Source organism: Lissotriton vulgaris, chromosome 3_1, assembly GCF_964263255.1.
Source record: "Lissotriton vulgaris chromosome 3_1, aLisVul1.2, whole genome shotgun sequence".
NCBI classification, from domain to species: Eukaryota; Metazoa; Chordata; class Amphibia; order Caudata; family Salamandridae; genus Lissotriton; species Lissotriton vulgaris.
The window spans coordinates 978,650,192-978,677,981 of NC_141689.1; the positions used below are offsets into that span (position 1 = coordinate 978,650,192).

At 47.0% G+C, this 27,790-nt stretch overlaps 1 protein-coding gene across 1 annotated transcript in view; it reads left to right on the plus strand.

Annotated features, from left to right (window-relative positions):
- LOC147727286 (guanine nucleotide-binding protein subunit alpha-14) overlaps positions 1–27,790 on the plus strand; it is a 520,494-nt gene that overhangs the window by 457,272 nt on the left and 35,432 nt on the right. Inside the window, exon 3 of the mRNA XM_086961341.1 lies at positions 3,926–4,080. Within this exon, the coding sequence (XP_086817467.1) occupies positions 3,926–4,080 (155 nt within the window). The remainder of the gene's footprint in view (positions 1–3,925; positions 4,081–27,790) is intronic.

A 27,790-nucleotide genomic window follows, 5' to 3' on the forward strand; every position in this document is an offset into this window, starting at 1 on the left:
CCCGCTGGTGGATTCGCGACGCGGCCAGATGTCTTCGATGCCCTCCACCTGAAATCTGGAGGGAAACAAAACACAAGGAAACCAGGAGCACACAGGTTCGGCTCCAGCCCAGAAACCGCGCTGCGTGTCGCACTGCTCCTCCGATCCGCCAAGCTCCTCTATTCTCCCCGCAGGATGTATTCCGTTAGACGACCTGCAGTGGAAACAAAGCAGACAAAGAGGAAAGGCTTGGGAGCACACAATCCGGTCCCGCTCCCGCCTCCGCTCTTCTTGACTCGGCGTCCCCTGTCGCTGGCCGATGCGATTCTGTCGCACTGCACCTGGAGAGGGAATAAAGCACAAATCTGATTAGGGGGCGAGGAGTCGCCTGCGGACGTGTAGGCAGCAGGAGCGAAGAGGCTTCTTTTAAGGGTTGAGCCCCTATGGTTCCTTGGTTGGACGGAAGTGATTGGACGGAAGTGACATTGAACCGGAAGCACTAAGCGCAAAGCGGCCGCCTATTGGCTGCCGCTCGGAGTAGGGTCCGCATCATTAATGACGCGGCCCCTCCCCTTCCCTTGGAGGTCCCGGGGACGAGGGCGACCGCCATAATGGCGGCCCGTCCCATGCTGTTCATTAATGGAGAAGATAAATCTCCAGGGCCTACGGGATGAAGGAACGGCTAAAAAAATGGCTCAATGTCTACATCTGTGCATGTGCTTCTCCTAAAGGCTCAAATGGAGCACATTGTAAAAACCTTAAAAAACAAGGTCGGGTCCCAAGGAGAAACTATTGACTTTACAGGAGGCTCTGGTAAGGCAGTAAATTCCCTTCAACAGCAGAACTACCTACTCTTCCATATATTCCGTGCACACCCAAGGAACAAAGACTGTTTAAACCGCAGTCGTCTGACTTAAGCCTTATGGTCCATACTGCCAGTTCTAGATTAAAATGGTTTCTAAGAGCTACTATGCAAGGTACTGGTTAGAAAGATTGAACAAGCCGAATCCGACAATTCTTAGTGATTGTGGACAAGCATGGACCTTCATACTCTTTTTTTTTTTTTTTTTTTTTTTTGGCGGTGTCCCGACCTTAGAGCAATTCGGGAAATAGTAATTAATTGCCCAGGGAGGCTAGCTGAAGTTCCTGTGGCACCCAGAATTAAGCTATGTATCGTGGGGTTTCAGAGGGACGAAGCTGTGTCACATTAAAGACACGCCACTGCTGACCAAGTAGACGTCACACATCCATTAAATATCTAGTAATAACTTTTGTCAGGAGACAAATCACCTCAACCAATCAAAACAAGTCCTTTAATGTTAACTTCTCTTTATAGTACAATCCATTTGTTTTGTTCTGAAAATAGTTGTAGCAGACAATGTTGATGTTTCGCTTTGTTTCATCAGCATAAAGTACATGAGACCATCCTCAGGACAAAGGTTATGCGAATGTTGACATATGTTAGGCGAATGTATTGTAGTAAAATATAAACAGAATCCGGACTGAAACAAATGGAAAAAAAACGAGTATGTCTCAAGTGAATACATGCTGGGGACCATCCACCCCAAGCCACACCCCAACTAGACTAGTTGACTCATGTGGTGATATGTCATCACCCAAGAATGAAACCAGGCAGAGACAAACCCCAAGTGATATGTGAGAAATGTATCACCAACCCCCGAAAGAAAACCGTAACAGACTGTACTACATACCTAAAAAAAAATATATATATATATATATGTCACTAAAAACCCAAAGGTTATATAGGGACGTTATAGTTAGGTTCAACAGAACCATAGAAATTCACCAGTTCTAGTTGGTTATCTCAAGTAACTATAATTCGCACCCTCGCCAAGCACTGTTTTTTCATGAATTTTGACAGCAAATGTTGCAGCGATATTATCAATGATGTCATGAGTGATATAATATGTGGGGAAATTAGTAGTGCGTGGCAAGGGTGCAAGTTATAGTTACCTTAGGTTACAAGTCCCTAAGACGAACCCCCCCCCCCCCACCCCCTCCCTCCCTCCCTGGTTTCGTTCTTGGGCAATGGCATTTCAGCATGTGTCACTAGTGGTCTGGTTTAGTTGGCATGTGGCTTGGAGTTGCTAGTCCACAGCATGTTTTCACTTGAGGCGTACTAGTTTATATTTTTATTTTTTTTTATTTTACAGTTTTTTGATTCCCGAGTCTGTTTATATTTTCCTACAGTACATTCAGCAAACACACGACCATCCTTAGAACAAAGTGTTCCTAATGGACCAGTTTCCTTTATGCTGCATTTTGGATGTTATCGGGTCTATTCGTTAAATGGCGGTTTTAAGTTTTTATTTTATTGTATTTCTGCTAACGGCCCATACTTCTGTCATAGATAACTACTTCTCCTCCTTTGAACCCATATTCATGCAGCTTAACAATACCTAACATACGCTAGTCTATCTATTTATCCACCAACCACTTGCAAGAACTTGCATACCCCAACTAGTTGTCACACTTAACTCCAATTAATTTATTATACCACAAATAAACTGAAGTGCATGCATGGAATAATTTCCTTGAGAGTATTGCCAGTTACCAGTAACTACTGAGTTAACTACTAACCTTGGGTTCCAGGGTAGTTTGGTACTTACCTCATCGGGGGTAATAAGTGCTTTATAAATGGAATTACAATACAATACACTTCTTTTGCGATTTATAACTAGGAGACTCTGTTATACTTATACTTTCAGAAGTGTTTTGAAAAAACCCCACAGTAAATATCATTTTGAATTGCTATAATATCGTTAGAGCAATAGTTATTACAGAAACTGGTTCTTAAATAGGTAATTTGTTACAGCAAAATACAGCTCCGCCTAGTGAAAATGTGGTCATCTTCGTTCTCCAGGTCCCTTACCTCGGTCTCTACCTCTCAAACCTATTGACATGCTCTCATTTTTGTTTGTCTCCTTTGTGCAGTCTCTGCATGGGGTACTCTTTCTCACACTCACCATTCTTGTTTAGCACCTGTGTCCCTGCTGGAACTCACTTTAGCTTGACCCCATTACTGTTTGTTGATGATCTGTCGCTCTTTATTTCTATTTCTCATGATCTCTATTTTTGTAGTCTTGTGTCCTTTCTTGGTCTCGTTGCCCAATTTAATACCCTGCTTCTCTAATAATTTTAGTCCATGTTTACATTTAATGGATTGGATTGATTTCACACAAAAAACAAACTGCAGTTATTAAGTATGAATTTTCTTGGACTATTACGCGTGATATCAGGACGGCGATACTGGGCCTACTGCGAACTCCTAAAAATAAAAACTTCAGCAGGCCATTTGTAAACCTGGGTCTAGTGTTGGCTAAGAGACGGGTGATAATTGCATGGATGCAACCAAGACATCCCGAAACATCCAGACTGGTTACGAGATATAAATGAGTAGGCAACGGCAGAGTTGGTTCGGATGCACTCTGTCAGAAATGAGAAAAGCAGAGGAAGACAGATTAGCCTGGGCATCCATGATTACTTAGTCACAGGGAGATCAGAGTCCTCCCACACAATGCTCTCAAGACATGGAGGAGGCTCAGGGGGGTAACTCCGGGAGGAACTCTGACAGACACACCCCAACACCTGAATAACAGATACCTTATATTGAACTAATGGTAGACGCAAACACAACTGACATAATATGGATCAGAAGGAAGATAGGGGGGGGGGGGGTTATTGGGTATTATTTAGTTTCTCTTAAAGTTCTTTTGACCGTTATTTAATATTGTAGATACTGGTGTTGGAAATGCACACCATAAGGGGGATATCAGTGGGATCACATTTATGGTCCGACACACGCTTTGATTCCAAATGTGTCTTACACTGCCAAATGTACGTATTGTACAGACTGTATCATAAATGTGGTAGAAAATGCTAATAAAATACATTAAAAAGTATGAATTTTCTTTTATTTCATTAGGAAAACGCGATGATGATCCGAGAAGTGGAGGTAGCTAAAGTGTGCTCATTGGAAAGGAAGCAAGTCGAAGCAATCAAGAAGCTCTGGGAAGATCCTGGAATCCAGGAATGCTATGACAGACGGAGAGAATATCAGCTCTCAGATTCAACAAAATAGTAAGCATTGATGAGTAATGGCCATCTGTACACCCCTCCCTACCTTACCACTTAAGGGCTCGAAAAATCCACTCACCCACTTGCTTTCTACGGAGAGCCAGATTAAACCAGGACTAGCTATTACTAGGGCCAACTCCCCATTCTGGCGAGATGACAATAGGCGTTCTGCTTGCTCACAAAGGGAATGAGCAATAAAGATGCCTTGAAATGTTGTTATCTTGTCACAATTGCTCAGCTTTCAGAGACAGTGGTCCAAAGTCTGTTTGTCTTCCTACATTAACTTTTCATTCTGTGACTCAAATTTGAGGATTTTGTAAAGTGAACTGTGACCATTATGCTGTGTAAAGCATGTGAAATGAAAGTCTTGAAGATTTCAGGCTTTTTTTTCTAACAAAATATTGAAATAGCAAATAAGTGAACTGTTAACATTTTTCAAATATATTTCACTTGTTGTGAAGACACATTTTTGCAATTCTGTGGTGGAAAAAAAAAGATTTTTATAGGATCAAAACAAATCAGAACACTACTTGGTGATGTGCAAATGTAAAATATTTTGTCTGAAACCCAATTTCCAAACATTGTTTATGCATGATAGGTTTTTTTCAGTAAAACTATATGTTAGTGGCAACGTTTTATGGCCATTTCAATGAGAAATGTGCTATCTGTAAATTATAGTGCACTATCACATCATGCTTTAGGAGTATATTTATGAAAAGTTAGTTTTTAAACATCATCTGGAAAATGTTCCTGCTTCTGCCCAGATGACAATGCTATTAGTGAACTAAGAGGCAAGCCAGGGATCATTTGTACCTTCTATGTGGGATCAATTCTTATTATACATAGAGCCAACATTTAGTCTTGTAAATAGAGTTTTTTTGTACAGCAGAAATAGTGAACTTACATATTTGAAGGTGATCTCTTATGTGATAAAGAAGAAAAAGGCATCTCTGCAAGAAAAAATATTTGCCTAAGACCACACATCTTTAGACCAGTTCATGGGTCAAGTACATAAAAGTTTGGTCGAGTAGATTATTCAAGTTAATAGACCTGCAGGTCTAGTAACATTTGAATGATTTTTCGAGCCCTGAACTTGTTACTGTGCCGCTACAACCCCCATGCCAGAGGCGGACCGATACAAATACTAGCATTACAACCAAGTGTTTTTAGTAGGGTTTGCACTTGCAACTAATTGAGCACCACCAGTTTCAGTGAGTAGTGAGTTTTTTTTTTTTTTAGTCCATATGCAAGAGTAGTACACAATAGAAACATTGCAAGGACATCCACAAGGTGCTCCTATTGTCACACTATCACAATCTTCACCACAAACAGGTTCCACATAGAGCTAGATCAGCCTTCCGTATCTCACTCGATCTGGTGACTTTTGTCTTTTGAGTAGAATTAGTACTTGGAGACTATCATACCACTTATCATGTTGATTAACTTGTCAACTACCTTTATAGCAGTCCGTGATGAAATGAGTTTTGAAAAGGTCAAATTGGTATCTATTCCAGAAAAAAAATATAATTTATACTCTGCGGTATTCTTTGAATTATATGGAATAAATATTGAATCTACACTGCATGCAATATGTAATATTCACTGAAACCCTTGAAATAGTAATGGTTAAGGACTCAGAAGATGAAAATTAAAAGTAAAATAAATGGATTTCCCTCAAAATAAGTTCAGTTGAAGAAATATTATAGCCCTATAGCCCGCCGTAGTGGGCTATACTGGCTATTAGAGGCCTGCTGCAGTGTTAAAGGCCCGGGTCGAAGGCGGGGGACTTTAACAAAGCAGCAGGACTTTAATATAGCCTATAGCCCGCCGTAGAGGGCTATACCGGCTATTAAAGGCCCTCTCCAGCGTTAAAGGCCCCGAGCCAAAGGCGAGGGCCTTTAACAAGGGAGAGGGACTTTAATATCGGTATAGCCCATCTACGAAGGGCTATAAGGCTATTAGAACATTCTGTCACTAGAGGACAGAATGTTCTAACAAAAAAACAAAGCCTTTTGGAAGCGTGAGGGGATTGGAATCCCCTCAGGCTCCCTGAAGCCTTTGTTCACAGCCAGAGCTGTGAACAAAGAAACTTTGGAATGTTGGAGCTCCAGGCTTATACCAGCCATTATAAGCCCAGAGCACTCCATTGTTTTCAATGGAGCTCCCAACATTCCAATGTTCTAATCGCCGGTATAGCTCAGCTACGAAGGGCTATAAGGCTATTCGAACATTCTGCCACTAGAGGGCAGAATGCTCTAGCAAATTAAACAAAGGCTTTAGAGAGCGAGAGGGGATTGAAATCCCTTAAGGCTCTCTAAAGCCTTTGTTCACAGCCAGAGCTGTGAACAAAGAAGCACTGGAATGTTGGAGCTCGGGCTTATAACAGTCATTATAAGCCCGGAGCTACTCCATTGTTTTCAATGGAGCTTCCAACATTCCAATGTTCTAATATAGTTTCAACCTAAAGCCACTTTTAGTAACAGATATAGCATAATTTATGTAACTTCATAGGGTGACATCACAAGTCATCTAAACATTTACATCACTTTGGCTCCACAATTGTTTGCGTATGCATGTTATTTACAGATTCTCTGTCGTAATGTATTATTTATTAATGTCAAGTAGGATTTCAGCTTCTGAAAAGTAGTACGCCCAGCACCTATATTGACATAACTCTCTGTGCATGGACTTCAGCTCTGTGCAGCAAGGGTTGGCCACCGGATCTGTGCCAGTTCCCCATCTGGTTACAACCCACAGCAGAAGGACTTCAGCCATGTGCATTGAGTATTGAGTGCATAGTTTGGCTTAAAGCCTGGACCTGTGCCAAGACTGCATACTATCTAATTCCACTGCAAATTACCTTCAACCGTTCTCAGAAATAGGCACAAGTCCTGGTTAAGCCATGTGCCTGGCCCTACACCTAACACCTGCAGGGACGTGGACTCCTAAGCGCTATTACCGGTATCCATTTACACCGGCATCACTTTCCCCCATTAACCCTGCATCACTTTCCCTGTCATTCAGCAGCAGGTTGAAGTACATTCTTTGCATTCCTAGTCTGTTCAATAGAGCAATTATGGTTTCTAGTTTCATAACTGGTTGACCTTCATTGTAGTGCCTGCTCAAATTTAAATTCCTGTGCCTAGAGATGTGTTTGTACACTCTCTTGGTCTTCCATAGTGGTATCATTAGTTAAATCACTTGCAAAGTCATCTGCGACATGTTTGAGGTCATAAGCAGTTTTTTTTAGCAATTCTTTTTATCTTCTGGGCCTTTTATCATAACTCTCCTTTGAGAATAGTTTTCAATGTTTTTTTTTTAGGATTGTGAATAATATATATGATCTCCTTTACAAAGGAAATACATTACATGAATAGTCGTTGGTCATGCGCAGTTGACTCTGTGCCCAGAACTAGCCTATGACCAGATTCAGCTTCCATCTTACACAAACCATTGGCTCATGCCTTCAACAGTCTGCAGCCGCCTCTGGACAGAGAACCTGTCCCACTGAATGAGGTGAGACGTCTGGGTACAGGGCATAGCCGTAGGCCAGGATATGTACCAGCCTCGTCCCATCCAGACCAGCCAAGTATAGCCTTCAGCCATGCACAGCAGATCTGGATGGTGGGCCTGGGTCCGATGCGCTGTACTTTTCCTACCCACACCAGTAGTGCCCTTCCCTACTGTCCAAAGTGCTGTCTGTGCAGACACCTTGACTCTGTACATGTGCAGGGTGCATTTAATTTTTTGTTTGTTTTTTGATTGACTTGTGAATCAGCAGGCCATAAATAATTTCCATGACTCAAACTTAAAATCCACAAACAGCACGCAAAAAACAGGGGAATCTGTTGAGGTAGGAGTAGGATCTGTCCCTCTGGGACCACCCACATTTCTCCTGGGGTTAGGAGGTGCTCCTCTTGCTCATTAAGGACCCTAGGGATGCAGGCTTCGTTACCTGGCATCTGATAATGGCTGTTGCCACAAATACCATCTGATCATCACATATTGCAATTCCTCCAAAGATCTCTGGCTACCATTTTTGGTCATGGGGAAAATTTCTTTAATTTTTGAAATTAGAATTTTCAACCAGTCCCAGTTTGCACACTTACGGGGAAGATATCTCAAATTCAGCCGTTAATCGTCTCCTGAACACCTTTTTGCAACTAAAATATTGCAAAAACAAGTGAACAGATGTACACCAAGTCTCAAGAAAGCCCTATGCTGACTAAAGCTGTGGTTTCATGCCACGTGTGGTGCAATTTCATAAAGCAGACTATGCTATAATGGAGACCAATATTTGTTGGGGCACCACAGTTTCAGTTTCTTTTCCTCCACTCATTCCATTCAAGTTACCCCCTGTCCCTTAAGAACCAGTGCAAGTAAACTTATATACAAGGAACGTGCCATTTCCAGGGTTTGGGTTTTGGGGAGAGATTTGAACAAGGTGAAATCTAATACACCTGTAAATGCTTGTTTTCTAGGATGGGTGGTGAGGATTTTCCATTGTCTCCAGATTACTGTTTACAAATAATGCTGGTCTCCCTAGGATCACTGTTTATCCATGAATTAGCCTTAATACAATTTAAACATGTTGGGTAGTTTAATTTACTAATTGGAAGAACTTCAAACAACCACTTTTCAAGACATTTAAGTTCATAGTACATTTCTCTACTTTAGCATCAGACTTGTATTGGTGTGAGCTGCCCTCCGCATGACCAGCCGGTATAGGAGAGTGTACAGTGTTGACTGAAAATGTTGATTTATTTTTCAGCTTTTAAATCTCATACTCAATAGTGGTTTATCTGTGATGCCACCTTAATTCTTATGTCTGCTCTTTCACCCACACAAGCCTAGCGTGGAAAACTAGGCCATAAAACTGTTTCATTGCTGTCAATCGATACGTCCTTAGATTTACTTTAATTTTACAATGTTTCTTTAAGGTAAACCCTTCCTGGTAAAGTAGATGATGCAAAGTGTCCCCTTCCTTTATAGCTAAATATTTTGGGGCCCACTTTACGCCAGTATTTTAGGCGCTGTTCCAGAAGCTGGAGGTCTTTCTGTTGTGCTTACTACTTTGCTAATTGTGGCAGAGCTGTTGACAATCAATGGTTTTTTTCAGAGCTAGAGTGGATACCAGCATCCTCCAAGTAAAACTATTGAAAACACCCTCACACTGCAGGAGTGCGCAAATAGAAGGGGGCCACGGGGCAAGGTGGGCCATGGCACCTCATCCTACTCTGGAAGAAGCAAGCCCCTGTACCTGAAGCCCAGTGGGAAAATGACAGAAATACATGACCAGCCCAGACTGGTTTTCCTGTCCCTTATTAAAAGGGCTCACAGCTTTGCATTTTTTTTAAGTTCAAGAAAATTTTATTTGATAATAATAAGAGAGAAAACCAGGTGTCAAAACAAAGTACAATGTGATGTCAAATTAAAGATTCTGAGCAGAATAATACAGTCATACAAATGCAAGCATTATAATAAAAGAAATCTGGGTACAAGATGAGAGAAAAGGAAAAGGCAAAAGAGAAAATACATTAAGCACAAAATATGAAAAGTATGAGAACAATGGAAAGAATTAAAAAAAAAAAATGGTACAATGGAGGATAAGTGGAATGTATCGAGCGATTAAGGAGGTTTAGGGACTTCCTGTTGTGGAGGCGGAGGGTGAAACAAGCGTTTGCTACAAGGGTCCAGATAAAGTGTGACGGGAGTTCAGAGGTCCATGCGTTTAGTAGCCATACATACCGGGAAAACATGAGCAGTATCGAGTCTATGGTTATGGTATACATTAAACCACCATGCCTTGAAGGAAATTTTGGAGAAGTCTTTCCAGTTGACCGTTATTTGTTGGAAGGCAGCGGCAAGTAATAAGTCAACAATCTGGGGTTTTAGATCAACGTCATCCCAGCAAGAGGAGAGGCTACCCATAAAAATATGCGCGTGAGCGAAAGGGATAGAGGTGTGGAAGATTGAATTAATTTGAGCCCAAACCTGTTACAAAAAACTACGAACATGAGTGCATAAAAATAACATATGAAATAAATTGGCTTGTGGTGACGAACAAGACCAACATGTGTGAGGGGTATTGGGAAAGCGTTTTTGAAGGTCAGAGGGTGTGAAAAGGAGTCTGTTGTAAATAAAAAACAAAGTCTGAGTGGGGGTTGCTGCTCTGGAAGATTTGCGAAGTTTGGTCCATATTTTATCCCAGAAGGAAATCGACCAAGAAACAGACAAATCATGCTCCCAGGACTCTTCCACTTTAGATTTAGGTCTTGGAGTCTCACCAGCGTGAAGGAATTTGTAAATAGCAGCAGCTTTTGGTGTATTGCGTAAGAAGGAATGTAGTGTGGAAGTGGAAGTGGGTGAAGCAGGAGGGGAGCAGGGCTGAGAAAGGCCATTGTATTTCGTCAGGACTGTGTTTTTAAGCAAGTGATATTTGCGTGCAAAGGAAGTGGGTAAATCATAGAGGGAGCGAAGGGTGTCAAAAGATAAGAAAGAGGAGTGAGAAAAAAGTTGGGAGATCCACTTCAGACCTCGAGTATGCCAAGTTTTCCAAAAAAAGGGTCTGTCACGGATGAGTAAGGACGTGTTATGCCATATGGGGGAAGAAAGGAAGTCAGCAATGGTAATAGGAGGTAAGTGAGTGGAAGAAAGGAGTAATTTAGTGGTAAATTTATGAATCGGAGTTGAGATAGAGGTGGGTTTGCGAGAGAAGGAGAGGTATTCAGCAAAGGAGAAGGGAGAAAGAAGGAGGCGTTCAAATTTGGCCCATAAAGGACATGGGGTGTCAGGGTCTTGTAGCCAAAAAGAAGCCTGCCTCAATTGGAACGCCTTGTGGTAAGCTGGGAAGTCAGGAAAGTTAGCCCCACTTTCTGATTTGGGACGAATCAGACGCGCTAGAGACATTTGTGACTTCTTTTTATTCCAAAGAAAGGACATTAGAATAGAGTTGATCTTTTTGAAAAATTTGGAGGGGACCGGGACCGGAATATTGGAGAGGGTGTAAAGAACAATGGGAGACAACATCATCTTAATAGTGTCAAGGCGACCCCACCAGGATAGGTAAAGGGGGTGCCACTTGGATGTGAGATCCGTTAATTTTTGAATGCATTTGGACATGCACAAGGAAACAGTGTCTGGGATGGTAGGGGTAATGTGCATTCCAAGGTACTTGATATTGGAGGGTTTCCACGTGAAATTAGAGGCGGCAAAATCGGGTTTGAATGTGAATTTAGTTAAGGGGAGGATCTCACATTTGTCATTATTGAGTTTATAGCCAGATATTTGGGAATAGGCGTGGACTTCAGTGAGAAAGGCGGGAATTGAAACAGAGGGGTTGGAGACAAATAACAAAATGTCATCCGCATAGGCGGCTAGTTTGATGTGGGAGTCTGACAGTTGGAAACCCTGGATGGAGGGGTTTTGACGGAGCTTGGAGAGGAAGGGTTCTAAGGCCAAATTAAAGAGAAAAGGGGATAAAGGGCAGCCTTGACGAACACCTCTTTTTAAATAAAAAAAAAGAAGATATTTGACCATTGGCACAAACCGCTGCACGTGGGTTAGAGTAAAGTAGTGAAATTAAGGATATAAAAACAGGACCGAAACCAAACCAACGGAGAGTGTGAAATAGATAGGTCCATTCAACCCTATCAAACGCCTTTTCAGCATCCAGGGCAATGGCCGCAAGGGGATGGGGTAAAGGGCGAGATTTGGAGAGAATATTGAAGAGGAGCCTGGTGTTGTCTGTGATAAAGCGACCTTTGACAAAGCCCGACTGTTCCTCTCCCAAAAGATCTGGAAGAAGGAGATCAAGGCGTGCCGCAAGAGACTTTGGTCAATATTGACTATAAAATATTTGCAAAGATATCGGCCTGTAATTTTTGCAATGTTGAGGATCCTTCCCCTCCTTGGGTATGAGGCAAATATGAGCGTCTGAAAAAGAGCCCGAGGAGGAACCCAAGGAAAGGAAGGTGCCAATAAGGGAATGGAGTCTGGGGATGAGAAGCTTTGAAAAGTGGAGAAAAAATTCTACTGTGAAGCCGTCCGGCCCAGGGGCCTTGTCTTTTTGGAGGGTTTGAAGCGCTTTGAGTAATTCTTGTTGGGATATATCAAGTTCTAAGTGAGAGAGGTCAAGTGGAAAGTGAGATGGTTTTTGAATGGAGGAGAAAAATGTGTCTAAAGAGTGGGAAGAAGGCTGAGTTTCAGAGGAGTATAAGGTCTTGTAGAAGGTAGAGAATTCAGTGAGGATGTCTGCGTCTGTGTGTTTGAGATTTGAATTGGCGTCGTAGATTGATTCAATGTTTAATTTATTGTGTTTCACCTTGAGATAATTGGCTAAGATCTTGCCCGCCTTATTCTTGCCTCCATAGAACTTGGCACTAGATTTCAGTAAGTACAAGGATGCATCATCTGTAGATTTTTTGTTAAATTTCATCTTAGCATTAACTAGGGCAGTTAGAGTTTGCTGTGAGCGGGAAGTAAAATAAGAATGCTCCAATTTCTTAATGTCCAGAAGGATAGCCCTAGTAAAATCGCGAGCAGCCCTACGTTTCTTAGCAACAAAGCCAATGATGAAATCTCTTGCCGCCGCCTTAAAGGCATCCCAAATAGTGTGTTTGGGGACAGGGGAATCATCGTTGAGGGAGAAAAATTCATGGGAGAAGGAAGTGAAGGAGGTAGTAAATTTAGGGACTAGGAGGAGATAATTGTTGAAACGCCAGCGTTTAGGGCCTATTGATTTGGGTAAGATGTCCAATTGAACTAATGTGGGGGCATGGTCAGAAAGTAAAATTGGACCAATTTCCGCATGAGTGAGGGTTTGGGCAATGTTGTGGGTAACAAAAATGTAATCAATTCAAGATTGGGAATGGTGGCATGGGGAATAGAAAGTAAATTCCTGAAGTACTGGGTTACATAAACGCCAAGCATCAGTGAGTTTGTTGATAGCTTGAGAGAAGGATTTATGAGATTTGTTAGGGGTGAAGTGTGCTTTGGAGTTCCTATCTAGAAAGGGATCTAGGGGCTGATTGCAATCTCCTGCCAGTATAAAATTATCATCATTGAATCTGGTGATATGCTGGGAGAATGAGTACCAAAAAGTGGGATCACCAGTGGTAGTGGCATAAACATTTAGGAGAGAAATTGGAACATTCTTGATAGAGAGCTTGGCATATATCCATCGACCATCAGCATCTGATTCCTGAGCAAGCAGGGAATGAGAAAGAGCTTTGTGACACAAAATAGCAACACCATTACGTTTGCCATCCCCAGGGGAATAATAAACATCACCCACCCAGCTTCTCTTCAGTTTGACAGATTCTTCAGCAGATAAATGGGTTTCTTGTAAAAAAGCAATGTCCACATTCAAATGTGAAAGATGCGATAAAATTCTTTGTCGCTTGATAGGGGAGTTAATGCCCTTAACATTCCATGTGATTACCTTCAGAGACATATCATATCAGAGAGGAAGAAAGCAGAGACAGATAAGGAGGTATAAAGGAGACCCAGAAGATTAAAAAAGTCAAGGAGAATAAGAAAATCGATGAAAGTTAATACAGTACAATAATTAGTAAAGGAATGAAGAAAGAGGAAATAGGGTGAGGAAGAGGAAGATAGAAGTGATCGATGTGGAAGGGATGAGAAGGTAGTCCAAGAAGTAATGAGAGAGATAGGAAGAAGATGGTAGTAGAAGAGTATTCGGAAGATAATAGAGAGAGACACCTGTGAAACAAAGGAAATTGAGGAACTTAAGAGTGAAAAAGATAGAAGAAGGAAAGTAAACAACCGGGAAGAAAGGGAAAACATACTTACGAAGGGTAGAGATGGGGAGGGTTGATCACCAGGGGGAAGATACACGAGAAAATGGATGAGGGGGGAGCGCCGGGCAAAGGAAGCAAGCGTCCAATGCAAGCGGAACAACAGGTCAGGGGAGAGACGCCATACGTATTGTAAAACCTGCAAGGAAAAGGGAGGAGAACAATAATGAGTGAGACGAATGAAAGAAGATAAGAACAAAGTAGTAATAAATGACAAGAAGTTGTGTAAGGAAATTGTAATGAACAAAACTGACTAACGAACAGGGATACAAGAAAAGATGATGTAGAGTGAGAGGGGGAACAAGAAAACCTGTAACATCGGAAAACGTGGGCTAAACAAACAGTAATACATTCAACAGTGCATGATAAACATGCAGACTAATTGAAACTTCAGTGCTGCGTCACTCAGGAATCAAGGCGGGAAAGCTGATGAGGAGCTGGAAAAGTCCATATCAGAGGCTTGGGTAGCGTTCAAAAAGCTTCGAAGGCGAACAGGATCCTCATATGTCGTAGTTTTGTTGTTGTAGGTCACTCTGAATAGGCAGGGGTGGAAAAGGCCATATCTGGCTCCAATGGCACGAAGTTCTGGTCGCATATCCAAAAAGGCTTTGCGGCGGCTGGCTGTGGCCCTGGCGTAGTCCTGCGCGAAGAAGAGGTTGGAACCTGACCATTGAAGACGAGGTGATGCACGGGCCGCTGAGATGACTTTGAGCAGGTCAGTATATTCTAAAAAGTACATGATGACACCTCTTGGCCGTGAAGAGGGGGAAGGAGTAGAAGGTAGGCGACCTAGCCTATGTGCCCTCTGGATGTTAAGCGTTGTACCTTCAGGCAAATGAAGAAGCTTGGGTAGAAATGATTTGAAAAAGGCAATGGGGTCAGTCCCTTCACAATTCTCCGCCAGGCCGTAGAGCCGGAGGTTATTGCGCCTGTTTCGGTTCTCCAATTCTTCGACTTGTTTTTGGAGAGAGGAGATCTGAGGCTGCATGTGTGTCACCTTTGAGGAGGACTCTTGAAGAGACGTGAGAGAATGTTCTACATTAGTCACTCTAGCATCCATCTGGAACCAGTTATCCGTAAGAACCTGCAGTTTCAAATTGGTCTCTTCCATATATGGCTTGAGGGCACGGATCTCTTCTAGTAGCAACTCCATGGAGACAGCCGATGTGGACCCAGACGGTGATGGAGGGTCTTTTTTGAGGCGTTTCGTGGTCACTTTCCCTGGAGGTTGGGTAGGCCGTTCTGTATTAGACTGTGACATCTGGATGGCAAGCGCTTGGGAGGCCTCAAGGTGCGCCAGTGCTGAGAAGACTTTCGAGTTCTTAATAAAAACACGACGTGGAGACTTGAGAGTGCGAGGGGTTGTCCTTCTTTCCATACAAAAAAGATATGGTTGGGAAGGAAGAAAATCCAGTTGTAATCAGTGCGTGCCTGTGGGCGTCTCAGAAATTGGTCAAGACCTCTTGAGTGAGGTAAGGAATACAAGCTCCAAAAAATAAAAAGAGAAATGGAGGATAGGCAGTCTGTTGTGAATTCAGGAGTGCCAAAGAGTTAGAAAATGTTCAATGCAGCCTTCATGCATTTAACTGGAGGGGTTGACCCATAAATGAGTAGAGCAAGAAATCAACATGAAGATGAAATGCTGATACTTGGCACAGTATGAAGCAAAATAAACTCTTTAGACGAGATGCAATATGTAATAAAGCTGCGCACATAAAGGTGGATGTGCCAGCATAATGTATAGGAGCGCCACCAATTGTAATGAAGAAATGCAGGGAAGCATAAATTACTGCGCTTATATTGAAGAATATATTGCAGCTGCGCCTACATGCAGATTGTGTGGGGAAGGCTGTAGTACACAAAATGGCCGCCGATGAGGTGATGTAGCAAAATGCAAAGAAAAACGCATTGAAAGGCAGCGTTCCTCAAAGAAATGCAGCGTTGTTGCTAACCTGTGGATAATGGCTCACCAGGGGCAGTTGGCGTGAGGCGAGGCTCCTTGTGTGGCAAGCATGTCCTGCAGGCGGGTGCTCCGTAGCGGGCGTTGCGAAGATTCAAAATGGCGGTCGCGACTATGAAAGAACCGCGTCTGCCGAGAAATTGAAAAAAGCGGACGTTCCGCCGCTTCGTTAATGCCGCATTTGGAAGCCCGGTGCTGTCCCTGATGTTCGGGTGAGGAATGCGACGTTTGCAGGTGTCAAGAGTTGGGAGAACGTGGCGAAGTCCCTCACCGACCTGGAGCGCTCACATGAGAGCCGCCGTCCTCGCCGGGCGCAAGCCACGCCCCCCCACAGCTTTGCATTTGTCCAAAGCTAATCAGTCTGTTGCATTTATTGGCATCATACTTAATAGGCTGAAATGGTTTCTTCACGCCAAATTATTCAGTCGTGGACACCCTGCCGGCTTGAAGTCCTGGCGTAGCTAGACCTTGTGCCGCCCGTGGTGGTCCTCACGTTTGCTGCCTGCATGTAAGATGGTTGGGGGGGGTGTCGGGTGCTGGTGATTCCTGCTACTGCTGCAGGTAAGGAGGGAGGTGGCCGCCACCCCCAAGACTTGTGCTGCCCAGGGTGGAGCACCCTCCCCCTACTACGTCACTGCCCTTTAGCCCGATACTCCACTCCCCAGGTAGGTTCAAGGATTTAAAGCTCCCCACTAATTTACTCTCACAGTTTAGAACGTACCTGCTTTGGGCCTCAGTTACTATATCTTCCTGGAGCAAATTGTAGATGATGTCCCACTGCTCAATTGCTTTCATGTGGGCTCAGCCTGTGGGGCACCCACGCTGCAAGCAGCTCGACCCACTAAAGTACAACAAGCATTTGCAATGCAATAGGTCTCGCATTAGGAAAGTTTGATCTATTGGTATTGTAAATGACAAATTTTGATTAATGTGTTGGTTTTGAAAATATCTAAATTGCTTTGTCATTTACAATGCTAATAGTTTTAACTTTCGCATACGTGACACCTATAGCATTTGTAATGCAATATGTGTTGTATTTACATGACATAGATTTGTTAATATTACAAATAACAATGGCTTTTATTTTTTTTAGCAATTAATACGTAAATAAAAGTTATTGTAATTTATAATGGCAATAGCTTAAACTTTTGTAAATAACTTTTGGGAAGATTATGTTAATCTGCGACCCTCTGGCCCTACAATCACGGGTCTCCTCGAGCATTCTGTCGACACTAACACAGAGATGACGGCTTGGCGTCCGGTTATTCGAGGTCACCTCAGAAACGAGCAGAAGTGTAACCGGCACTGTATTAACCTGCCCTGGTGTCCACCCCTGCAGCCATGGCATTCAGGACGGACCCAGCCCATCGATGGAACTTAATTAGTGCATTAAGTAACCCTAATACCATTGTGCTAAATAAAACGCATTCTCCCTCCCATCCCCTGAATTGTTTTATGTCCCCTCTCCCCACCTACCAGGAAGGTCACAACTAAGGAGGAAAGATCGCGCCTTCCTCCGGACCTCTGTTTATGGCGATGTTATCTCTGATTAGTGCATAACAAAGTAAATCTGCCCCTCAGAGCGCTAAAAGGACACACCTGAAGTGCCATAACACAATCCACGGGGTGCGACAGGACGCCGATACTTCTGGCCCCAGCAATCGTCTACCAAATGGGGAAATAGTGTGCACGTGGCGTTTTATGCACACGTGCCCTTCTGCGCTAAGTGCACAGTTTTAAAACACATTTTTCTGCGCATCAAAGGAGCTCCTGTGCATTCTTTCGCCATCCAACAGGCTGTGATTGTGGACACAGCCATACACCAATGAAACCCAGTTACTCTTTTTAATGTTAAAGTAACACCCTGTCGGGAGAGGGTGCAGCTTAACGGTTAGAGGGCCGATTTTAAAGCTGGGGGCCATGTTTGAGTCTGCGAGAAGGCTCAAACATGGGGTAATTCTCTGCAAATTACTTAACCTCCCTGCGTCTAAAAAATGTATATGTGCACTTTGAATGCAAGCAGTGCTCATGTAAAGCGCACAGATGACTTCAGATCGGTGCCTGCTATATATTCTGTGAGCTGTTGTCTTCCCAGGGATGGACTTGGTTGTCACGATCCTACATTTGGAATTTTAATTTAAACCGCTAAAGAAGCTGTGACATTGCATACATTATGAGGAGCATAAGACAGAATGGTCCGAAAGGAATGCCACAAGGTATCTGGTGGGGGGACGGTATAGCTCCTAAAAACCTCATGTTTTGACTGCAGTTAGAGAGAAAGCGCTATATTGTGACCGGTTTTAGAAGCCCTCTCTCTCAGAACAAGCATCCAAGTGGTCCTAACCATTTTGTTGTTTTAGAGCTCAATTTTGCTTATTTTTTTTTATTTAAATTTGTTTTTATTGTTGCAGTAAAAAGAAATTGTTTAGTACAGCGTAAACAGTCCGCTGACGTGGCCTCAACATTCAGCCACGAACAGCTTATGTGTGCAACATTTTCTAACTATAGAGAGCTGGCGCACATAAACATGATGTCGGTGAATCAGTGCAGTATGATCATGTAAAGGCTCCTATAGGCTGAGAGGTGATGGGGCGGTATCGCCACAGGGGCAATGAATAAGATCAGATGGGTACTCTCATGCCGTGGCCGTGCCGGATCCAGATCAGCACTGTGCGCATAACAGTGTTACCAGTGAACAGGGGAGTAACAGAACTGTGGGAGGGAAGCATGTGGGCGCGAGCAGGGTCTAAGTAGGGGGATGATGGCGGCGGGTGTCGAGGGGGGGGGGGGGGGGGGATTCGAGATGCCCATGGATGGCTTGGCATGCGAGGAATTGCCTAGGGCGTAAGGGGTCATCGGGGCCCGCCTCTGGGGTGGCTCACTTCAGGTGAAGGCTACCGGCTTTCTTGGGTGGGGGGAGGGAACAGGTCAGGTGGGTCTCCAGCCTGCGTGGACTGGCGGAAGCTGTGAAGGAGCATGGCCCATTCCATGGAGATGGGAAGTTTGCGCGCGCCCTTGGCTTCTTCTTCCCTTAAGGCGTCTTCCTCCGCTGCCGCCCATTTGCTAACCGCCCCCTTCCACTGTGCTATGGGGGGACCCTCTGGGGATCGCCAGCGCATGGTTATACATCTATTGGCTAGTAGGAGCGCTAAGGACACGAAGCGCCTATGCACCGGGTCATGTTTAGATATATGGAGGATGCCCAATGCACTGGACTCCCAGGTGTCTAGTGTGGTGAGACCCGTGAGGTCCCGCAGTGTGTTATGTACGTCCTGCCAGAAGGGTTGAAGATTGGGACAGTCCCAGAACATGTGACGGAAGTTCGCAGTTGGGGAACAGCATCTGGGGCACAGGAATGGCGTGGAGGGGTAGAACTTCTGCAACCGCGCTGGAGTGAGATATGCCCTGTGTAATATATAATATTGAATATTTTTGAAGCGGGCGTTCCTAGAGACGCGTTTAGGGGCCTCTAGAGCTTTTGTCCACTCCGAGTCATGCAAAGCCCGGCCTATGTCCTCTTCCCAGGTGGCCCGTAGGGTCGTCAGGGGGGTGTATGAGAGTTCCCGGATGGATTTGTATAGCCACGTGACCAGGTGGCGACCCACCCCCATATGTAGAATGGTATGTATTACTGGATGCGTGTCCGGCTCGCCATTTTGGAGATTGAAATGGGGTCGGTATCCGTCGAGTAGTTGCCTATACCTGAGGAATTGGCCTGGGGGGAGCCCGTATTCTGCGATCAGGCGGTCCAACGGTTTCAGTTGGCCCTCCTCGAGGAGTGACTCCAGTTCTGTGATACCACAGCGGGACCAGTCGGCGAGTAGTGGGGCCGTAAAGTAGGAATCCTGCCTGGGGGCGCCTATTAACGGCAGCAACGGGGAGTATGGGGGTCTAGCGAGGGACAGCCGGTGTATCCGTTGCATACATCGGCGCGCAATCGTCACTTGGAGGGGGTAAGTGCGCCGTGGCTTGGTGCCCGGGAGGAGCAGACGGGTGAGCTCCGGAGTTGTGATTCTGCCCGTAGGGGTAACCGTTTCCTGAGGGTAACGGTCCGCTGTCCAGTAGGACAGCCACTGGAGCTGTGCTGCGAGGAAATATGCCTCGAAGGACGGTGCTCCGAGTCCCCCCTGTGTTGTGGGGAGTTGAAGAGTTTTCAGGGCGACTCTGTGGCGGCCCGCTCCCCAAATGAGAGTTCCTAAGAGGGAATCAACGTCGCGGAAAAAGGACCTGGGTGGTATCACCGGTAGGTTTGTGAAATGGTAGAGGAGCCGGGGGAGCATCACCATCTTAGCAAGGGCTATCCGCCCAATCGGGGCCAGTGGTAGTGTGCTCCAGAAGGCGACCGTCGGGCGCAGACTCTCGAGTACCGTGCGGTGATTGCCTTCAAGGATGGCCGCCGGAGAATGGTATAAGCGGACGCCGAGGTACCGGGGAGCTTCCGTGGACCATGGAAGGCTATGCGGTCCGAGGTCGATGTTTCGGGGGGGCAGGTCCGGGTGTAGGGGGTAAACCACAGACTTGTCCCAGTTGACCTGTAGACCCGAGGCAGAGGCAAAGTCCGCCAATGCGGCCCCTATGGGGGTCAGGTCCATTTCAATGTCTCGGACATATAGGAGGAGATCATCCGCGTACATGGACACGCAATGGGTCCCGTCTGCAAGCGGTATTCCCCAGGCCACGCCCTCCCGACGCAGTCGAACCGCCAGCGGCTCGACTGCTAGCGCAAACAAGAGGGGTGACAGGGGGCAGCCTTGTCTCGTGCCGCGTCGGACTGCAAACGCCGGCGAGATACGCTTCCCAATACGAACTCGAGTAGTGAGGTCGGTGTATAGGAGGCGGGTATATGCCATGAGCGTCGGGCCGAGATTAAGGCGTCGCAGGACCGAAAACAGGTAGGGCCAGGTGAGGGTGTCAAACGCCTTCTCCAGGTCCATAATGAGGCAGGCAGCGCGGGGAAATCCGTCGCGTACCTGATCTTGGATATGGAAGATTCGGCGAAGGTTCTGGGAGGTGTTCCTCCCGGGGACGAAGCCGCATTGGTCGGGGTGGACCAGCGGGCGTATGATCTGCGCGTAACGATCAGCTAGGATCTTCCCCAGTATCTTGCAGTCAGCCGACAGGAGAGTGATAGGTCGGTATGACCCCATGTGAAGCGGATCCCTGTGGGGTTTAAGGAAGGTGACAATCACGGATTCCCGTAGCGACTGGGGTAGTGTCCCCAGGTGGAGTGACGCCCCAAACATCCGAGACAGACGGGGAACCACCAGGGGAGAGAACATAGCGTAGTATTCCAGTGGAAAGCCGTCCAGCCCCGGTGCCTTATTCCGGGACATGGCGCGTATCGCTCGGGTGATGTCAGAGGGGATTATCTTGGCGTCTAGCGTGCGTTTGTCGGAGTCCGATATCGTGGGCAGCGTCAGAGGGTCTAAAAACTGATCTGCGGTAAACAGGGTACAACATGCCGGGGCTTCGTACACTCGTGCATAGTGGCGGTGGAATGCTAGGAGAATCTCCGCTTGTGATTGCACCAGTACACCCTCCGGGTTGAGAATGTCCGTGATCGGCTTGATTTCCGTGTCCTGCTTCGCCATCCAGGCCAGGAGCGCCCCGGTTTTATCTCTGTCTTTGTGTACCCGCGAGGCGTATGCCCTGAAATTATACTTACGGAGGTCAGCACAAGCCATTTGATAATCCGTTTTGGCCTCAGCCGTGAGTACGGCGTGTTCCTCCGAGTCGTCAGGCCGTTTGGTGAGGGCAGCTAAAGCCTGTTCCGACGTTAAGAGCGACTGTTCTAAGGTGCGGCGGACCCCCACTATCTGCTTGATGCATTCTCCTCTTGCCACCACTTTATACGCGTCCCACTCCACTAGCACCGATGACGCTGTATTCTCGTTATGCGTGAAGTAGTCGCGTATGCTGATTTTATGCGCGTCTGTGAAGACCGGGTCCATTAGGCAGTCTCTGGGGAGGCGCCAGGTGGGGACTGGCGGATGCGGGGGGCGCCAAGTGAGCCGTATTATGTGGGCATCATGATCTGAGAGGATCCGTCCCAGGTAATCTGTAGATGTAACCTTAGGGAGGATCGGAGCAGAGCAGAGGAAGCGGTCTAGGCGGACCCGAAGGTTGTGTGGTATCGAGTGGAAGGAGTAGATGCGTTCCTGTGGGTGTAAGTGTCGCCATGCATCAGTGAGCGCCCAGTGTGTGGTCCATGCCCTGAAAAGGGCCGCCTGTCGGGGGGCTGGGGAGTGCGCGGGGGGGGGGTGCGAACGGTCTAATGAGGGGTCTAGTGTGCAGTTAAAGTCACCTCCCAGCACCCATGGGACTGTGGTGAACTGGGCCAGGACGCCCGTAAGGTGTTCCCAGAACTGGTCCTGATCTGTATTGGGGGCGTATATGCTGCCCAAAAGTACCCCTTGCCCATCAAGAATTCCCTCCAGTAGCGCGTATCTGCCCTCTCTATCAACTACTCGCCGGAGCGCTCGGAAGGGAGTGCCAGGTCTCACCCAGATTAATGCGCCGCGTGCAAACGCTGAGTATTGTGTGGCGCAAATGGTCCCCCGCCATTTGGCCTGTAGGCGGGTGAGTTCAGTGGCGTTAATGTGCGTCTCTTGCAAGAACGCTATGTTGGCCGCCATGCGCCGTACGTAGGAGTACACAGAGTAGCGCTTGCTGGGTGTGTGTAGGCCCCGTACATTTAGTGTAAGGATGCTAACGTCAGAGTGGGGGACAGCCATTCCTAGGGTGACGTGGTCGGGGGGGGGGGCACCTCTACAGTTCCCATGTGCCGCCCATGTGTGCGTGTCATGTATGCTCCTGCGCGCCAAGCTTCCTTAAACATGGGGGGGGGACTGGGGGAATGAACAACAACTAGAACTGTGGGTGGGCAACTGTCCCAATTCTGAGGATACGTCACTGGGGGTGGCATATCCAAACTAGTGTCCCACTAGGGGAGAAAACTAACGGAGAATCGCGGGGGTGGCAGCATGTGTCGCTGCTGGGCCTGTGCGCGAGTCGGGCTCTAGTAGGAGAAGTGTGGATCGCTCGCCGGAGCTCGCAGTTATCTGGCAAAGCAGTCTAGGCTTCTAGACATCGCGCATTGAAACAGGCAATCATGAAAAGGATATGTCGGTTGACAGTTCAGGCGTTCATGACGAGGTAGTAGGCTGACTGGCTAAGGCAGCGTCCAACGTGTGTGTCACAACAAGGGGGGAAGAGATTGGGCCAAATCCTGACATAGTTCCATCACTGTCCCGGTCTTTCTCTGGGGTGAACAGGTGCGGTGGGCCCTCCAAGTCCGATGCTGGGGGTGACGAATGTAGTCCAGAGACCGCTCGTATAGCGTCTCGTCGTTCCTGCATGATTTGTGTGAGATCGGGCGAGCCCGCCTGGGAAGACGCCCGGCTCTTGGAGTGACTTGCTCGCGAGCGGCTTGCACCCCGTCTTCTAGATCGTCCAGAGTCATTGTTGCGTTTCTTCTGGGGTCCTTGTTTAGGGATTAGCGGGCAGTGAAATTCGGTCCAGTCCTGTGCGTCCGCTGCCGTGTCGAAGAAGAGAGCTTTCCCTTTGTGGATCACTTTAAGGCGGGCAGGGAACAGTAGGGAATATTGAAGATCATTTTCGCGGAGGCGCCTTTTGACTTCCAGGAACGTGGAACGTCGCTGTTGGACCTCTCGGGCATAGTCTGGGAACACCATAACATGTTGGTCCTCAACCTGTAGGGGACCCGACGTCCGGGCCGCGCGGAGGACCGCATCCCGGTCTCGGAAGTGCAGGAACTTGGCTAGCATGGGCCGTGGGGGGAGACCAGACTTGGGAGCTCGGGCTGGGACCCTGTGAGCCCTTTCGATGGAGAAATACGGCGACCGGTCGCCGTCAGGGGTAAACGATTTAGTCCAGGATTCCATGTAGGCCAGGGGGTCCGAGTTTTCAATCCCCTCCGGCAGGCCCAGCACGCGAATGTTACAGCGCCTCGAGCGTCCCTCCAAATCCACCGTGCGTTCCTCCAGGGTTGCCACGCGGCGCAGGATCTCCTGCATGTCTGCTTCCTGTGATTTCACCACTGGTTGCATTTCAGCCATGCTCCGCTCGCCCTCCTTCACCCTGTCTGCTAGTTTTCGGTGGTCATCTCGAATCAGGCTAATGTCTGTTGTCAGGGTGCCCAATCTCTCCTCCATCGAGAGGCGGGACATTTCTATCGCCGCCAGCACTTGATCTAGCTTTGCTGACAGCGTAGGATCTGGTTGCGACGCATTAGTCTGCGTCCATGCCCTCGTCTGTGGCATTTTCTCGGCAGCCGTTTCCGGGACTGTTTGGGTGGCCCTTGGTTTCCCCATGGGTGCTGCTCGACGGGAGGGGGGGTTCCCTCTGTGGTCGTCGTGTGGCTCAAGGGCGGTAGGACACCCAGTGACCCCGGATGAGCAGTAGTGGGGTGCCGGTCAAGTCCTCCGGTCCCTGTCGGGCGTATGGCGAGGTCCGTTCGACCTCGGGGGGTCGCTGCTAGGGGTGCCAGAGGCGGTGTGCAGTTACCAGGGTCAGCGAGTCCGTTCGCGGGGGGGTCCTCTCCTCTCTACGTGGAGGGGCCCGCGTTGATAGGCGGTGCAGGGTCAGGAGGCCCGGGCTGGCGTCGACTGGAGTGTAGGTAGGGCGCTCCTATCCACAGAACGGCCGCTCTCGGCGTCAGGATTCCAAGGGCGCCATGTTATGGTCAGGCACCGCTGGTGGAGGTGGTCGCGTTCCAGAGACCCTGGTCAGGTGGCGGTGTGTCTAGTGGCTCCCCACAGTGGTGGACTTCGGGGCCCCGGCAGGGGGTCCTCGGGGGGGGGTGGGGGGGGGGAGAGCCAGGACGGCACTCCCCGTCCTTGATCGTGAGGTGGGGTTCTGCAGTGTTCAGCGCCGTGTAAGCGGCGCGCTGCTGGTCGTCAGCGATGGCTCGGTCAGGCCCCTAATAGGAAGCTGATGTCAGGGCGCCGGGGTGGTCGCTGCCCCCCCGCGGGCCGGAGCTCCGGGGTGGAGGAAGGCGCCGTGTGGCAGCGCAGTGTCTGTGGAATGGTGGCTGCGAGGCCGAGGTCGGGGCGCCACAGTCAAGACCCCCGGGAGGGGGGGGGAGGGGACGGGGAGAGTTTCACTCACCGGTCCCACCGATGGTGCCGGGTGTTCAGGGTGGTCGACTCCGTGCCGATGGTTTGCTCGCTGGTCCCCGTGGTGCGTGGTGGCAGGGAGATCAAATCTGGGAGCCGATCAGGCTATTGGTAGGAGTGCAGCCTCGGTGGATCGGAGCCCCGGGGCGGCGGCCGCCATCTTGTGCATCGGGGCTCCGGAGCGCAGAGAGACGCTGTGCACCGAGTATCTCGTCGGGCTGCCGTCGGCTGTCCCGCAGGTTCACCGCTGGTGTTGCTGGCTATGTCTTCTGGGGTCGTCCACTAGCAAGCCAGATGTCGGCGATTCCCGGGTCCGCGGGGCTCAGCAGCGCCCGCCATTTCTCAGGGCAGGCGTTCCCCGGTCTCGTCGGAAGGCAGCCTGGCTCACGTAGATCCTCCACAGTGGTCGTCGGTCGCTCGAGGGGTGCCCCAGCGTGCAGGGGGATCCCGAGTGTGGAAACGGATATGTTGAGGCTCCTTGCGATCTCGGAACAGGGCAAGATGCTAGCCCGATCGCGGAGCCTCAGCAGGACACAGCCGCCATCGTGGCTTGCTAAGCCACACCCCCCTCAATTTTGCTTATTTTATAAACGTCGGAAACATGACGAAGGTTCGAGCTGACTCGCTGGGTTCGAACCTGAGACCAAATCTTAAACTCTGGCACTTGCAGAGGACGTAATAGGCAACTGCGCCACCAAGGCTTAATTTATGGGACTTTCCCACTATGGAAAAAACAATGCGTTATTCTGCATCAAAGTAGTAAAGGCGTCACCGTGGCTAACACACAATAAAACAAATAATAAAAAATAATTTGCAGTGGCAGAGAAAGTAAACAAGCGGAAAACGAAAGCCGTGGAAAACCAGCCGGCCAGCAGTGAATAATTAGGGGAGAGAGAGGGGAGGTGCTGGGGAACAGATGGCCGTGAAGCAGGGGGCGGGGCAGCTGAACCCTTTGAAGTCTTGGCCTGCGGCAGTGAATAAGTGACGGCGGGGGGCCAGCGGAACCCTTTGATGTGGCAAATGCTGCTGGAAGGGGGAAGCCTGTGGGGAAATGCAAGCTTGTGCACGAAGGAGCTTGTGGTCACGTGATTTCACGTGAACTTTTGAAAATCTGCATCGTAAAAAGTCACATTTTGGATGGACAGCAAAAGGTTCGAGTAAACTCGACCTAAAAAGTCCCCACCCAAACAGGGATGGGATTCTGTTGACCGACTGTGCGACACCAGAGCGTGGTGGATGTTGTGGTCCTTTCTGCATGCAAAGATGGAAAAGCTGGAAAAGATGTTAGCCCCATTCAGTGTCATTCAAGGTTCAAGTATAGCGTGATGGCCCTGGGTGTAGATAAACTAAAAATGGTGGGCTCTTCTTGAACAGCCTTGTTTCCATAATATCTGCGATAGAGGCCTGATGTTCCACCTAAGCATTTATTGCTGACAGAGGAGATGGGAATTAGTGCACATCACCCAGGTACACGTCTGCCTCATGCCTGCTGTGCCCCCCGCTACGTTCAGTCTTTTGTGACTTAGGGCATTGTACAGAATAAAAACAGCACGGATGACAATTCAAACTCAAGTTTATCACATTATATTTGTGTATGTGCTCAGTTGCAGCTAACGAATGACACAGGACGGTCATGGAGGAGAACACAGAAAATCACAAAACATCCTGAAAGTTTAAAATCAGGGAAACCAACGGTGCAGACAAACCACAGATAAGAGGGTCTACATTAGTTCACAAATAAAGCTCCAAGTAAAGAAACTGGGACTACGACCTTCCTGTTAAGAATCCTAGTTCCTAAAATAAACCATAACTTGAGCCCCTCCAGAACCAATTGTGAAGAGATAAGTTCGGTTGGACGGGGAAGACTTTTAATAAGAGGATACCATATTGATTAATGAAAAGTATCGCTCTATTATATCTTAATCCAGTTGACAGCAACAATAAACACCAACTGTCAAAAAGGAGTAAATGAAGCTAGGAGCAGAGGACACATAAAAGATCCCGCCCTAGAGCACAACTGAGCAGCTAGAAGCCAAACAGGTCTCCAGTACTACAATTTAAAGCCAATTTATTCGTTCTGCAATACAAAATTTACTTAAGAATTGTTTTTAATATAAGAAAGAATTGTCCTGAAGAAGGTGACCAACGTTTTCACTGAAACGCCGCGTCAACAGTTTCTTTTTTTACAAATGTTTTTTTAATATAAATGTAATGTGATGTTTTAAAAAAGTGTATGTGATTTTTGATGTAACAATGATGAACAAACAGATCAGATCTTTTTCATAATAAAATCTAAATATAAAACGCTAAACTCTTTTTTTTAACTTTATTTTTTGTCCACTACTGATGCATATCTCAAATTGTTTATAACCGATAATATCCTAGTATTGAAAGTGAATGGTTCATACTGATGATGTATTTGTAAATTTGTTATTTTGTGGTTGGGGCCTCCAAGAATTGACTATACTCACAGGTTACCATAAAATACGGTTGAACAGGGGGACTATTTAACATAGTCTTATCTGTTAGTTAAAACCAGGAAAAGGGATTTTCTTATATTTGTTGATTTTGGTTTGACCATGCCTATAGTTATAGGAATTCTGTGTAGATGGTTTACTAAGAAACTGCAGGCGCTTATGTTGATGAGTGGCGATCCAATGAAATGTAGTTCCGCCAAGAGTGATGTTTTATTTTGTTTTTTTAGAAGATATTTCAAGTTTAAAAAGAAAAACCTATTCAAAATGTTTTATGCAGTATCTTGTACCATCTTTCAACATACAGTATGTTATGTTAGATGG